At 39.3% G+C, this 13,424-nt stretch overlaps 1 protein-coding gene across 5 annotated transcripts in view; it reads right to left on the bottom strand.

Annotated features, from left to right (window-relative positions):
- ctbp2l (C-terminal binding protein 2, like) overlaps positions 1-13,424 on the bottom strand; it is a 152,819-nt gene that overhangs the window by 18,151 nt on the left and 121,244 nt on the right. For all 5 annotated transcript variants that reach the window (XM_047377332.1, XM_047377330.1, XM_047377328.1 and 2 more), the window contains 3 exons: positions 9,287-9,441; positions 2,935-3,079; positions 204-410 (listed from right to left, as the gene is read on the bottom strand). In XM_047377332.1, the coding sequence (XP_047233288.1) occupies positions 204-410; positions 2,935-3,079; positions 9,287-9,441 (507 nt within the window). The remainder of the gene's footprint in view (positions 1-203; positions 411-2,934; positions 3,080-9,286; positions 9,442-13,424) is intronic.

The raw sequence follows: 13,424 nt of genomic DNA, 5'->3' as shown, positions 1-13,424 counted from the left end.
TCATGCCAGACAGAGTATCTTCTTACGTAACAGTTCCTAAAGAGAAATCACAAATCAGTGTTTGCAGAGTAAAAGTTAAGAAAAAGAAATTGGACACCAAATTATCATTGTGGCAACTCTATGTGGAAGGCAATGAGATGTGAAAATGAGGAAATGGTCAGAGATTTATTCCTGTTACAAGAACAAATAAACTAGATATTCACCAAATCCGATGAGGCCAAGGGTTTCGCCACGAATGCGGGCAGCACCAGAGGCCACCTCGCGTATCTGCTCCACGCTCTGGACCCTCGTACCCTCCCGAAGAGCCTGGTAGAGCCATGTGTTCCGCCTGTATAGGTTCAGTATGTGGCAAATAGTGGAGTCGGCTGTCTCCTCCACGGCTGCAGAGGGAATGTTGCACACAGCGATCCCTGAAGGAAGAGGACACACAAAAAAAGAGAAAGAGGTCAGAGGGGCTCAAAATGAATCTGGCTAATCTAAAATTAGTATTGTAAAATTCCTGGCAGAATCTTCACCCAAAGTATGCTTAACACACAACCTAAAGAACTGTCGCTCTGAAAATATTCAACTAGAAATTAGATAAAATGATACAAGAAGCCACAATACCAGAATATATTTCAAAATTAGTTTGTGCTCCATACCAAACATAAAAAAATATGCTAACAAAATATAAAACCCCCAAAATCTAGCATTTATTTTGCTCTTTTTTAAAGTGAACTATCATAGCCAAATATGGCCATAAATATCAGGACAGTCTACAGACATTTATGTTTTAGACACTTTCTGTTGAGTTATACTCCAGCAGTGTGTTCTCAATTTAGTTTCCTTCAAGCAATTTAAACCCCTGACCTTGTGGTATTACCTTGCCTTTCCACCAACATAACAGCATCTTTTTTTTTTTTTATATTCCTTTCAAAGCACTTCTGCCTGCCCTCACTCTCCACTAATGCCCTCATCCCACTCTGTATCTCTGAGTAACAGCATGGTGGTCTGCGGACAGCAAAAAATACCCAGAGTGTGTTCAATGTTCAATCAATGGTATCTTTTTTCTCCTCTCAGAGAACAGCCGTCGTTTCTGCGCCGCCTTCTCGGAGCCCGATAGCTTTTTGACTCCTGCATTGCAAAAGGCAGCGCGCTGTCAGCGAGTGGGTGGCAGTTAGACACAGTATCTCATATTGGCAGGGAAATGGCAGCTTTGTCAGCCGTAAGAGCCGTGTGAGCCACCGAGCCTGCTGACAGGTGGCTGGGTGGTGGTTCAGAGGATAAACCAAACTCCTTCCTCCCTTTTACTTTTAGTCTCTTTGTGCAGTCTGGCTCACAGTGTCATCTTCATGGTTCATCTTACTATTAACTTCAGCTTTCTAAACATGCTTATGAGGAAACTGTAAACGAGGTGAAAATCATGATCAGAGATAGATCTTATTTTATCTTTGAGATTTGTTTTTTAGCATATTGCTATCCTATCTGGATAAATCCAAACTCTGGTGCCTGAAGTGAAGCATGTCATTGACAGACAAATAAAAAATCAAAGGAGGAAGATGGCAGGCACAACTCTCTATGATAGAATCAACACAAACCATTTGGAATAATGCACATTTCAAACCACCACCCACACTCAAACAACAACTCCAGTTCCTAGAAACCTCTCATATTTAGTCATGGTGTAGACCCAGCTTTTATATAAATGTCTACAAGAGTTCATCAGGGTTCGTTAGGGCTTTGGGATTCCATTGCAGAAACCCAGTGTAGACCTGCGTTACCTTTTGCATAAAAAGCTTTAGTGTGTTTGAGATCATTGTCCTGCTGGAACATGCAGTTTCAACCATCTACGTGTTAAACTGAGGCATGGCTAAAGAATCTAGAGGTATTTGTTCTTCAATATTCCATCTTCTTTGTGCAATGAACCAGTGTCTCTGCCACTGAAACAACGCCACAGCATGATGGCGCCACCACCATACTTGAGAGTTGCTACAGTGTTTCTAGATTTGAAAGCTTCCGAATAAACTTCTTATCACTGTGTCCAAATAGCTTAACAGTTGTCTCAAATGACCATCAAACTTTTTTTTTTCCAGAAAAACACTTCACCTCTCCATGTGGATGGTTGGAAATCAAATAGAGAATAAAGGTGTTGATTCTGGGTCAGAAGTCTATAGTGTCTATGACGACATAAAACCTCAGTAAATAATGAGAACACAGTGACACATTTTCTAATTGATGGCACGCTTGAGCCTTGATGGTTCCTGGGTTGTTCCTGAACTTCTTAAATAAACTCCTTTCATGTGATCGGAATATTTTGGGTTATTTTCCAGATCTTTGCAAAGTGGTGACACATCCAAATAATTTGTACTTGCTAGGACTGTTAATTTAGGAATCTGCAGGTGTTTAGATATGGCTCCAAAAGACATCCATCGTTTGGGTCGATTTTTATCATGAACGTTAACAATTCTTCCCACTGATCTGAGTATTGCTCAATCTAATGAGTATTGTCCAACAAATCAAATTTTAAGCTGGCTAAGAAAAACTTCAAAACAGAGATGTCAAATGCAAAGTTTCTTTTCCCATCTTATAAAAGAAAATAACCTCTACAGAAACACAAAAATAAACCACCCTTGCAAAACACCCAATTAGGTTCAAACCTGAATAAAATTCTTCCAACTTTTAAAAAAACAGCATCTACAAAAAAGGTTTCAGCCTTAATTTCCAGCAAGATAAAAGGTGGTGTTAAACCGACAACCAAGTGGCACTTGTTAAAAACCTGGAGATGCATTTAATAACTTAAAACTACTAGGCTTTGTAAATTAATAGGTGACAAAATGCTGTCTGATCAAGGATACATAATATATACGTACATTTGACTCCATGTACCTGTATGTGACATTCACACCATGATGGTTCAGAATGAATCTTTAAACTCCAAACGTAACCATTTAATACCTAGTTCTCCTGCTGCCTTTATGTCAATGTTGTCGTATCCACTGCCAATGCGGATGATGATACGTAGGGCTTTGAACTTCTCCAGGTCCTCTCTGGTCAAGGTGATGGTGTGGTACATCATGGCTCCCACTGCCTCATTTAGCACCTGCAGACACATCAAGACAGAGTCTAATGGGTAAAAACCAAATGTTTCAACCGTTTTCCGTTCATTCTTATCACCGGCTGTGTATTTATAAATCTGCTTTTGAAACAAGGAGCTGCATTTTTTTGTCATTATTCATACTTGTTAAGCCAAAAGATTTTTTTTCCAAACAGGATCACAATATTGCTGCATTGCATATGTGTAGTTACAGCCAACAGAGTTGTGTAGCTGGTGGTCTTCCAATGAAACATCAGGAGGCCTCTGCTCTATTCAGCTTCCCACTGACAAGGGACTCTGCTTTGGGTGAGCACGAGCCAAAATGAACAAGGCTGTAGAAAGCCGGACTGAGTAAGAAAGAACGCTGTGTGCTGTTAGAGCACATGAAGACTGGGCAGAGAAGAGGAGGTGGCATTGTGCTTTTGTTTGTGTGTGTGTGTGTGTGTGTGTGTGTGCGTGGGAGGGCAGGAAGGCGTGCATGGACAAAAAGATTAGGTAGAACTCTGGAAAGGCTTGTAAGAGTAGAGCATCTGTCTGCCCAGGATGTTGAGAAAGGTCAGAATGATGCACAAACAGCAGAAAAACATGTTGCAGAGAGAGTTTACTGCTGTGTGATCACCAGACCTCCACTCAGACCTTGAGGGTGTTTATATGTCTTTATAGTGAAGTCAAGGCCGATTGTTACTATACATTCCCAACAGCAGTGTGAAATGCTAAGTTAAGAAGATAACATTTTACAAACTGTATGCTCATTTTGATCATTTTCAAACATCAATTTCAGTGTTTCACAGCATTCCAACTCCTCTCGAATAAACTCTCTGACCAGTCTTTCTGTGAATACATTTAAAGCATTTCTATTTAAAAGAAGACGGCTTCTGTGTCCAAAAGATGAACATGGTTTGCTGCAAAATGTATAAATTAGCCCCAGAACAGAAGCAAAACACCTAGTGAAGGTACTGTTGAAACTGTAAGAGAATATTATCCACAGTGAAATGTGTCCTGAGCCATTATGGGCTAAAGGGCCACTCAGCAAGGAAGAAGCCATTGGTCCAAAAGCTCCATTAAAAGCTAGATTCATCCATCCATCCATTGTCTTCTGCTTATCTGAGATCAGGTTGCGGAGGCAACAGGTCTAGGAGGAAACCCCAGACATCCCTCTTCCCAGCAATATCCTGCAGCTCTTTCTGGGGGATGGCGTTCCCAGGCCAGACAGGATATACAGTGCCTTGAGAAAGTACTCAGCCCCCTTGAACTTTTCAACTTCTTGCCATGTTTCAGGCTTCAAACATAAAGATATAAAATTCAAATTTTTTGTGAAGAATCAACAACAAGTGGGACACAATCGTGAAGTGAAATGAAATTTATTGGATATGTCAAACTTTTTTAACAAATAAAAATCAGAAAAGTGGGGCGTGCAATATTATTCAGCCCCTTTACTTTCAGTGCTGCAAACTCACTCCAGAAGTTCAGTGAGGATCTCTGAATGATCCAATGTTGTCCCAAATGACTGATGATGATAAATAGAATCCACCTGTGTGTAATCAAGTCTCCGTATAAATGCACCTGCTCTGTGATAGTCTCAGGGTTCTGTTCAAAGCGCAGAGAGCATCATGAAGACCAAGGAACACACCAGGCAGGTCTGAGATACTGTTGTGGAGACGTTTAAAGCCGGATTTGGATACAAAAAGATTTCCCAAGCTTTAAACATCCCACGGAGCACTGTGCAAGCAATCATATTGAAATGGAAGGAGTATCAGACCACTGCAAATCTACCAAGACCCGGGCGTCCCTCTAAACTTTCATCTCAAACAAGGAGAAGACTGATCAGAGATGCGGCCAAGAGGCCCATGATCACTCTGGATGAACTGCAGAGATCTACAGCTGAGGTGGGAGAGTCTGTCCATAGGAGAACAATCAGTCGTACACTGCACAAATCTGGCCTTTATGGAAGAGTGGCAAGAAGAAAGCCATTTCTCAAAGATATCCATAAAAAGTCTTGTTTAAAGTTTGCCACAAGCCACCTGGGAGACACACCAAACATGTGGAAGAAGGTGCTCTGGTCAGATGAAACCAAAATCGAACTGTTTGGCCACAATGCAAAATGATATGTTTGGTGTAAAAGCAACACAGATCATCACCCTGAACACACCATCCCCACTGTCAAACATGGTGGTGGCAGCATCATGGTTTGGGCCTGCTTTTCGTCAGCAGGGACAGGGAAGATGGTCAAAATTGATGGGAAGATGGATGGGGCCAAATACAGGACCATTCTGGAAGACAACCTGTTGGAGTCTGCAAGAGACCTGAGACTGGGACGGAGATTTATCTTCCAACAAGACAATGATCCAAAACATGAAGCCAAATCTACAATGGAGTGGTTCACAAATAAACGTATCCAGGTGTTGGAATGGCCAAGTCAAAGTCCAGACCTGAATCCAATCGAGAATCTGTGCAAAGAGCTGAAGACTGCTGTTCACGAACGCTCTCCATCCAACCTCACTGAGCTCGAGTTGTTTTGCAAGGAAGAATGGGCAAGAATTTCAGTCTCTCGATGTGCAAAACTGATAGAGACAAACCCCAAGCGACCTGCAGCTGTAATTGCAGCAGAGGATGGCACTACAAAGTATTAACGCAAGGGGGCCAAATAATATTGCACGCCCCACTTTTCAGTTTTTTATTTGTTAAAAAAGTTTGACACATCCAATAAATTTCATTCCACTTCACGATTGTGTCCCACTTGTTGTTGATTCTTCACAAAAAATTTGAATTTTATATCTTTATGTTTGAAGCCTGAAATGTGGCAAGAGGTTGAAAAGTTCAAGAGGGGCGAGTACTTTCGCAAGGCACTGTTTAGTCCCTCCAGTGTGTTCTGGGTCTTCCCCGGAGTCTCTTCCCAGAAGGACGTGCCCAGAAAACCTCCACAGGAAGGAGTCCATGGGGCATCCTGTTTAGAGATCATCTTCATCTCATCTTCTCTCAATTTCATACCTATAAGCCAAACAATTTATAACCATGTAGTTCACCATGGTACATTTGTGAATGGTAGCAAAAACAGCTAAATATACAAGGTTTGCCAGCAGATGACAACAACAAAAACATTAAAAGATGCATGAAGTTGTTTTTTTAGTGAAGAGCTACATACAGTAGTTTGGATTACTGAATCATCCTGGGACTGAGACTTTCACTATTTAAAGCAGATGAACAAAATGAATCCTGTCGAAGTTCAAGAATTGATATAGAAAATAAAACCAAAAAAACATGTCGGTGTTGTTAAATTTAGTTAAATTAATATACACCCTTGCATTTATAATTAGAATAGTTCATACTAAAGACTTTTGTATTTCTCTTACAAGATCCAATTAATCAGCATTTATAAATCAGAATTGTGCCACCTACAAGGATCTGTGAAACACCCAAGGCTTCTCAAGGTGACCCAACCTTCTAGTCGGTGTGATGAGGATCTAAACTATTCCCCCTCAGTATCTGCCCGGGCCCCTGTCAGCGCCTAAATAACAGCTCCACATTCACCTCCAGCTAAACTGAATTAGCTTTCCTGTGATTAGTAGATTAGCTCTGAATTTCCATACTGCTTTTATTAGCACTTTGTCCTGGACGGGTCTTTGAGATACTAGTTCAAGGTTAAAACACTCCCTCTGCACTGAAAGCCTAAAGACCTTTTCCTTTTGATCTTGTGGAGAGGTTTTGTCATTTATTTTAATTAATATGTTGTTCAGAGTTCCAACACATTTTTCATGTGAAAATTCCATACTTTTTCACACTTTTGGTCTTTTACAGACACTTTAAAATGCAATATAATGAAATGCACCATGAATTTATGCCTGATATTTCTACAGTGGTCAGGCCTTTAATATGGAACCGAAATAAACTGGACAGAAGGACAGAAACGAAGGAAAGGGAAGGAAGGAAGGAAGGGCATGAGTGAGGGAGAAAAGGATGGACACGAAAAGAGAACCCAAGGAAGGATGAAAAGAAGGACACATAGAAGGAAGGACCATTTAGACAATGGTACAGTGAAAAAAAAAAAAGAAAATAGTTTTCTTTCTTCATACTTATCAAATTCTATAGTTCAACACAGTGTAAGAACCCTGTGTATTTGTCATTGCATGAGAGGGTGTACAAAAAGATATATTAATTAGATGTTGGTCATACAGAAAACAATTTGTGTGTGTGTTTGTGTGTCTCTGTGGTTAACTGTGGAAGGATTTCATGGTTAAGAAGTCATCCAGCAAGCGGTCCAAAGTGGATGCAATGTGGTTGGAACTTTGAGAACAACTTTTTCCGCCTGGCAGGAGAAGTTGGTTTGTTTAATTACTTGCCTCTTAAAACAGCTGAGAATTTCTCACTTCATAATAATAAGAAAACAGATGACAGAACCTCATTGAAGAAACTATAAACCTCTATTTGATTGCACGTTTAAAATCTACTTCAGTGATAAAGCAGGTCTGTGAGTAAAACGGAGAACAAAATCTTATCTTCTTTTTTTGGTATAGTGGAGAACTTAAAACCCAGTATTTGCAGTGCTTATACACTGAAAAAAAATATATATAAAATAACTGGGACGTTTTTCCCAGTTATTGAAGAAGGTTACACACACTCATCATGTGAACAAATGTAATTTATTTTAGGCTTTTAAGGTTTACTTTGATCTGTTCTCTTCCAGGGTGGAATGATAAGACAGCATGCTACTACAATAATTAAAACAAAAAAGATTTGGATGCAAAAGAATTTGAATTAAAATTCAAAAGGCTCAAATAATGCATACACTCCCACAAATGCTTTTAAAAATATTAAAATATTACCACAGGTGACCACCCACGTTTTGAAGCCATCAACCAACTTTTGGCAAAATTCTGGCTGATTATTTGCCCACTCATCTATTATATGGTTGACTGTCTGATAAATACCCAGCTTTTGTCATAGTCCACAAATTTTCAATATGATTGAGGTTGGGTTTTTTCAGGGAGGCCATACGAGAAGCTTAACGTTATACTACTTTTATCCATTGCAATACCAGCTAATATCCAGTGAGTGCTATCAGAAACACCCCTTTAATGCTGGCAAAGAAAAACTACCAGCCACAGTCAATCATGATTACTTTTATTATATTATATTATATTATATTATATTAATTATATTATGAGATTCATTACATTACTAAGCTCAACAACTTTAGTGGATGAGTCGACCTAAACTGTGTGATAAGCCATTATTGACTGTATGCCATGTGGGCTATGATCCAAGCTTTACAAGCGGTATATAAGGCTGTAACGGTTGAGACAAAGACAAAGGATCATTGACCTTGGCAGATGAGCATATGTGCTGCATTTCACTGAAGTGGCATTGTAACGTTTTTCTTGCTCATTCATTGCTTGAGTTTCATCATTCCTGTATTACTTAAGAAGTTAAGGATCTGGCAGGAGGCCTGGTGTGACTTTCTTTTACCATTGCTGGCCAGTGTTTTACACATTTTGCAACAGCATTGTTGGCCTGCAGACGTGTGCATTTGCCTCGACCACATTAAGCAGAAATCCCACAGTTATCAACTCTACATCTCTGCATACATGCAGTGCGGGAAAGATATTGGACATTTTCAATCTATAACACCCCTCTGGGTATCCAGACTGCAGGTTATTACTGCAAACTGCTGAATATGCTGCTGAGATAAACATTACAATCATGTTTTCTCTGATAAGGTAGTGTTAAAAACAAACAAAAAGGTACGTACTCTCCCTCTCGCCTCTTCTCTGCCCGAGGTCTTTGACTGAATTGATCTTTATGCAAATGCTGCTTTTTTAATATGTCCCATTTTCAGAAGGACAGCGAGAGGAAAAGATGCAGCGGCTTGCTCTCCATCTTCAGATGGAGAGATCGCTGCTGGGTGATAGCCATCTCTGCAGACGTATATTGTTTTGCAGCCGGGGCGCTGCATAAAAGACAATAAAGAACCTAGACAAGCCAATGTAATTACACTGTATCCCAGCCATACAAGACTCTCTATTAGAACAATGCCCCAAAGTGACATTAAATCATAATGAAGCCACTATATTTGTAACTGGCAAGTGTGCATAACGCCACTAAAACACGATTCACATATCAGGTCTGTGACAGAGGTGTTGGAGAGATCTCTCTATCAGCTTTTAGCTGTTCTGATATAAACCAGTGTGTGTGTGTGTGGGTGTGTATGTATTCTACCTTCTCGTGGATCTCCTGTGTTGACTGGGCATCGCAGAAGGCGACAGTTGCCAAGTCTTTCAGGATGGGCATCTCCACGGTGCAGTCGCGCCCGTCCAGCAGCGCCACCAGCGGGCGCGGGTGCATGGGCCCGTTCATGATCTGGGGCCGAATACCTTAAGAGACAGATGAGGTAATTATTGTTTAGGACTACAGAGCATCATTTGTTATATTTAAAGTACTCTGCAAATGTAAATGGCCCGTGCTTGTATATCTCTTAAACTAGTCCGAAGAGCGCTTTACACACAATCAGTCATCCACACATTTATATGCATACACACACTAACAGTGGTAAGCTACATTGTAGCCACAGCTTCCCTGGGGCAGACGGACAGAAGTTAGGCTGCCATACAATCGGCACCACTGTGCGCTCAGATATTGCTTACTTACTCAATTACTTAATTGTATGTTACGTTGTTCTGTCTGCACTGATAAAAAATGCACTCACGTCTGCATGCTGGATGCTTTCAACATAATGTGAAACAAACAGCATAACATAGTTTCTGATTAATTAAACTAATAATTATCTGACCACTTGGGGGCACTCAGAGCATTGACATGCTAACCCAGGATGGTCAAATGATCATTTAACATGAAAAAACAAAACTGAGACAGTGATATAGCGACAAAAATAACACACCCCATCCTGAAAACAGCAGCACCATATGCCAACTATTAAGTATAGTGGAGGATCTGTGATGCTGTGGGTCTGTTTCTCGTACAGTTCAAAAGGGTGCCAGCAATGCCTTATGAATCATCATCCAGATAGGGTTCCTAAACCTCAAGGATAACAGGTTCTGCAAAGATCCAGTTGTAAACTGGATCTGTAAAAGTTGCTCTGCAGGCTTAAGTTAAAGTTGCATTTCAAGCTCTGGCACATAAGTCAATTCATTTGACACCAAGATAGGCAAAGTAAACTTTATAATTGACAGAATTTAACTATCAGCATACCCATATTAACGCCAAACTTCATGAAACATACACTCTCCTATAAAAAACAAGCTGGTATAGTATAGGTTTACACAAACAAGAATTTATTTGCTTAAACAAAAGTCAATTTGGGGAGCAGAACGTTTTGGGGGGCTCACAACAAAGGCTGAATTAATTAATCCATAAAAGCAGGTGTGTTTGCTGCCCTGTATCATTGGAAGTGATCATAAGCTCCAACTACAGCACACTAAACCAAATAATGCTACAAACATGTGTCACAAAATAAAAATAACTATATAGAAACAACCTATCAAAAATTGTACTAAATGAATGAATGAAGATTGATGATGCTACTAATAGCTGATCACAGAGACAATGTTAAGCTATTTCTTTCACTGAATCTTGGGAGTAAATATTAAAAACATCAGTTTGACTGACAGAAAATAACATTTGAGAAAAATGTGGCATAAAGTACACGATCGAGGTCCATGACTGATTTTTTCCCCCTACTTCTTAAAAATCATGATTTTCAGCTGCATTTCTTTGTTTCCTTGGTCCAAACTTCATTTATCCTCCACGTGCTCACATTTATCGTCTTTTAAAACATTATTGAAATAAGTGAGACATGAAAAAAAAAAAAAAAAATCATATTAATGACACTGCAGTGAACGTAGTGCAATTCAGGTAAGACAGAACTTCAATATGCTGCTTTCAGAAGTTCAAGCAGAAGACTCAATGTTGGCGATTTTTAGAAACGCTGAGATGTTTAAATTAAAGTCAGAGGAAGCATAGATGTAGGAAGCTATTTAAAAACAAACTGCATGTTTAACAATATATTGAGGCATGTCTGAAAATGGTACAACAAAGTTGTCATGTTTAATTGTTTTCAGCTTTCACCCATCTCCAGTGGAACATGCCGGTTTTGCATCTGCAGTCTCTAGAATGGAGACTGCTTTTTTCTTTGTAAAGCTAACTTTTCTAGCCTTTCTTGACAATAACAATTGTATTCTATTCTAACTGTGCTTATCATGCTAATTGTTTGTATAGGATGCTAAAACCAGTTTAAAGTAAAAACAGCGTAATCATTTTTTCTTTGGTAAAACCCGGTTTACAGTGATTTCTGTCTCAAACATGGTTGTATTCCCTCTGGTCCTAATACAAATAATTAATGACTGCTCATTACTTGGAGGTTAGAAAAACAATTTGGATTGCTGTTCTGATATCTTCCAATCTGACACTTCTCAACAAAAAAAGAAATTGGGTTCAGCTAAAATCGGTATCGCCTTTTGTTTGAGAGGAGAAACATCTTCAAGAATCGAGAGAAGAAGTCAAGTTGCCTTCTATCGAAACTCTATACACAGATTAACATGTCCTGGATAACATGGTTTGTTTAAGGCTTGTTTTTACTTCGACTAGCGTCACAATTGACAAAAACTAGAAAATTTCTAATCGGTGTATCTCTGCTTTATATTATTGTTGCAGTGGTGGTGTTGAATATCAATTAAAAACACCAATTAAAAATAAATAAATGGTTAAAATGGCAAACACAAAGCTACAAAAACAAAACATTTTACTTCAGAAGGAGTGTCAAATAAAACAGGCATCAAATTAAAATGTAGCTGGATTCATTGCATCATCCTTATCCTTGTAAAATAAAATACGCACATGAGGTGAATAGAATGTGGCGGGAAGCCTGATCAATAAGTCAATGCACAAACTCGAGACTGGATTAGATTTACAGGAATACTCTCAGAACCATGGCTCTAAAAACACCTGCATTACACTCTCAAACTGTACACATATACATGAGTGCAAGCAGATAAGAGCATCGTCATACAGCAAAAAAGAAAACATATTCCTCATTGTGGAGCTTTGACAACTACAACCAGAAATGGACAAGCATTTTCTCGCTTTAAAGTCAAGGATTCTAGATTTGCCTTAATGGGAAAAAAAAAAAAAAAAACTGCAATCGGCACCTTTATAGAAGAGTTTCATTCACGGCTTGCCTCAAAAGAGCAATGCATCACTGCAATGGAGAATGTTGAGAAAATGTTAAAAGCAAGGAACAAACCCCGTAGCCGACTCACATCTGCACAGCGGCGCACTTGACAGAGCATGTGTCGCCTTTATGGTTTTGCCGCCGAGCGGGTCGTTTCCCATTTTCTCACTCAGTCTGAAGAGAGCGGAGAGAAGCCGAGCTCCCGGGTGGCTCGACCTTCTCACACATCTCGGCAGAAGACGTCGTGTCAGAGTGAGAAGATAGACAATTATCAGCCCTGCTTCATACAATGTTAACAAGTTAGGAGAATAAATATTCAAGTTGCTTCATGTACGGATGGGCCCAAGACGGAAAGACTGTGTTCCTTAAGGACTAGCAGCTTTTTACAACATAGAGATCATGCTTGTTACTTATGGTTAGCAGTAAGGGATCAATCTTAGATGACATAACTGGCTAAAACTGATCAAATAAAGACCTATAAGCCAAATCGTGGCCTCATTTGTCTAATCCCTGTTGGGTCCCTTCACATTCTTTTTTTATTTATAATAAATTTGGCTATGTTAATGCATTGAATGAAAAGATTTAATATATTTATTTTCTTTTTTCATTCAAAATGCAGTTTTTGTGTACACTATCACTGCAATCTTGACCCTCTCAAGCTCAAATAACACCCCATGTCAAATTGTTAAGTTTTTATAATTGTATAAACGATAAATCATTTTAAAACTTTTTCCACCTTTAACATGCCATATAGCATGTACAATTTAATGACGGGAAAATGTTCTATAAAAAATAAAACAGCTGCAAAAACCATTTTGCATAAATGTCCACACCCTTAGACAAATATGTCTTTTCTGTGTACTTTCATACAATTTTGACCTTTAATCTTCCTTGGCTCATGCATAACATCACTTATAATGAAGATCAATAACCTCAAATGAAGTTGAGGTGTAGTAGTAGGATTGTTCCTGACATTTACTCCTATGCATCCCATACTTGAAGCCATAGTTTGCAGAGGTTACACAGGATTAAAAATGCACGATGAGAAAATGTTTGCATATATTGTAGTGAAAACAGTGTCCAGTAACTGAAAACAGTATTGAACAAGAGGAACCAAAACTAAATGTTTCTAAATGCTAAAAACACAAGACAGAAACTGGTCCTGGAGGC

Source organism: Girardinichthys multiradiatus, chromosome 10 (genome assembly GCF_021462225.1).
Source record: "Girardinichthys multiradiatus isolate DD_20200921_A chromosome 10, DD_fGirMul_XY1, whole genome shotgun sequence".
Lineage (NCBI taxonomy): Eukaryota > Metazoa > Chordata > Actinopteri > Cyprinodontiformes > Goodeidae > Girardinichthys > Girardinichthys multiradiatus.
The sequence above is the reverse complement of the archived record's forward strand: the minus strand, read 5'-3'. Positions and strand labels throughout refer to the sequence as shown.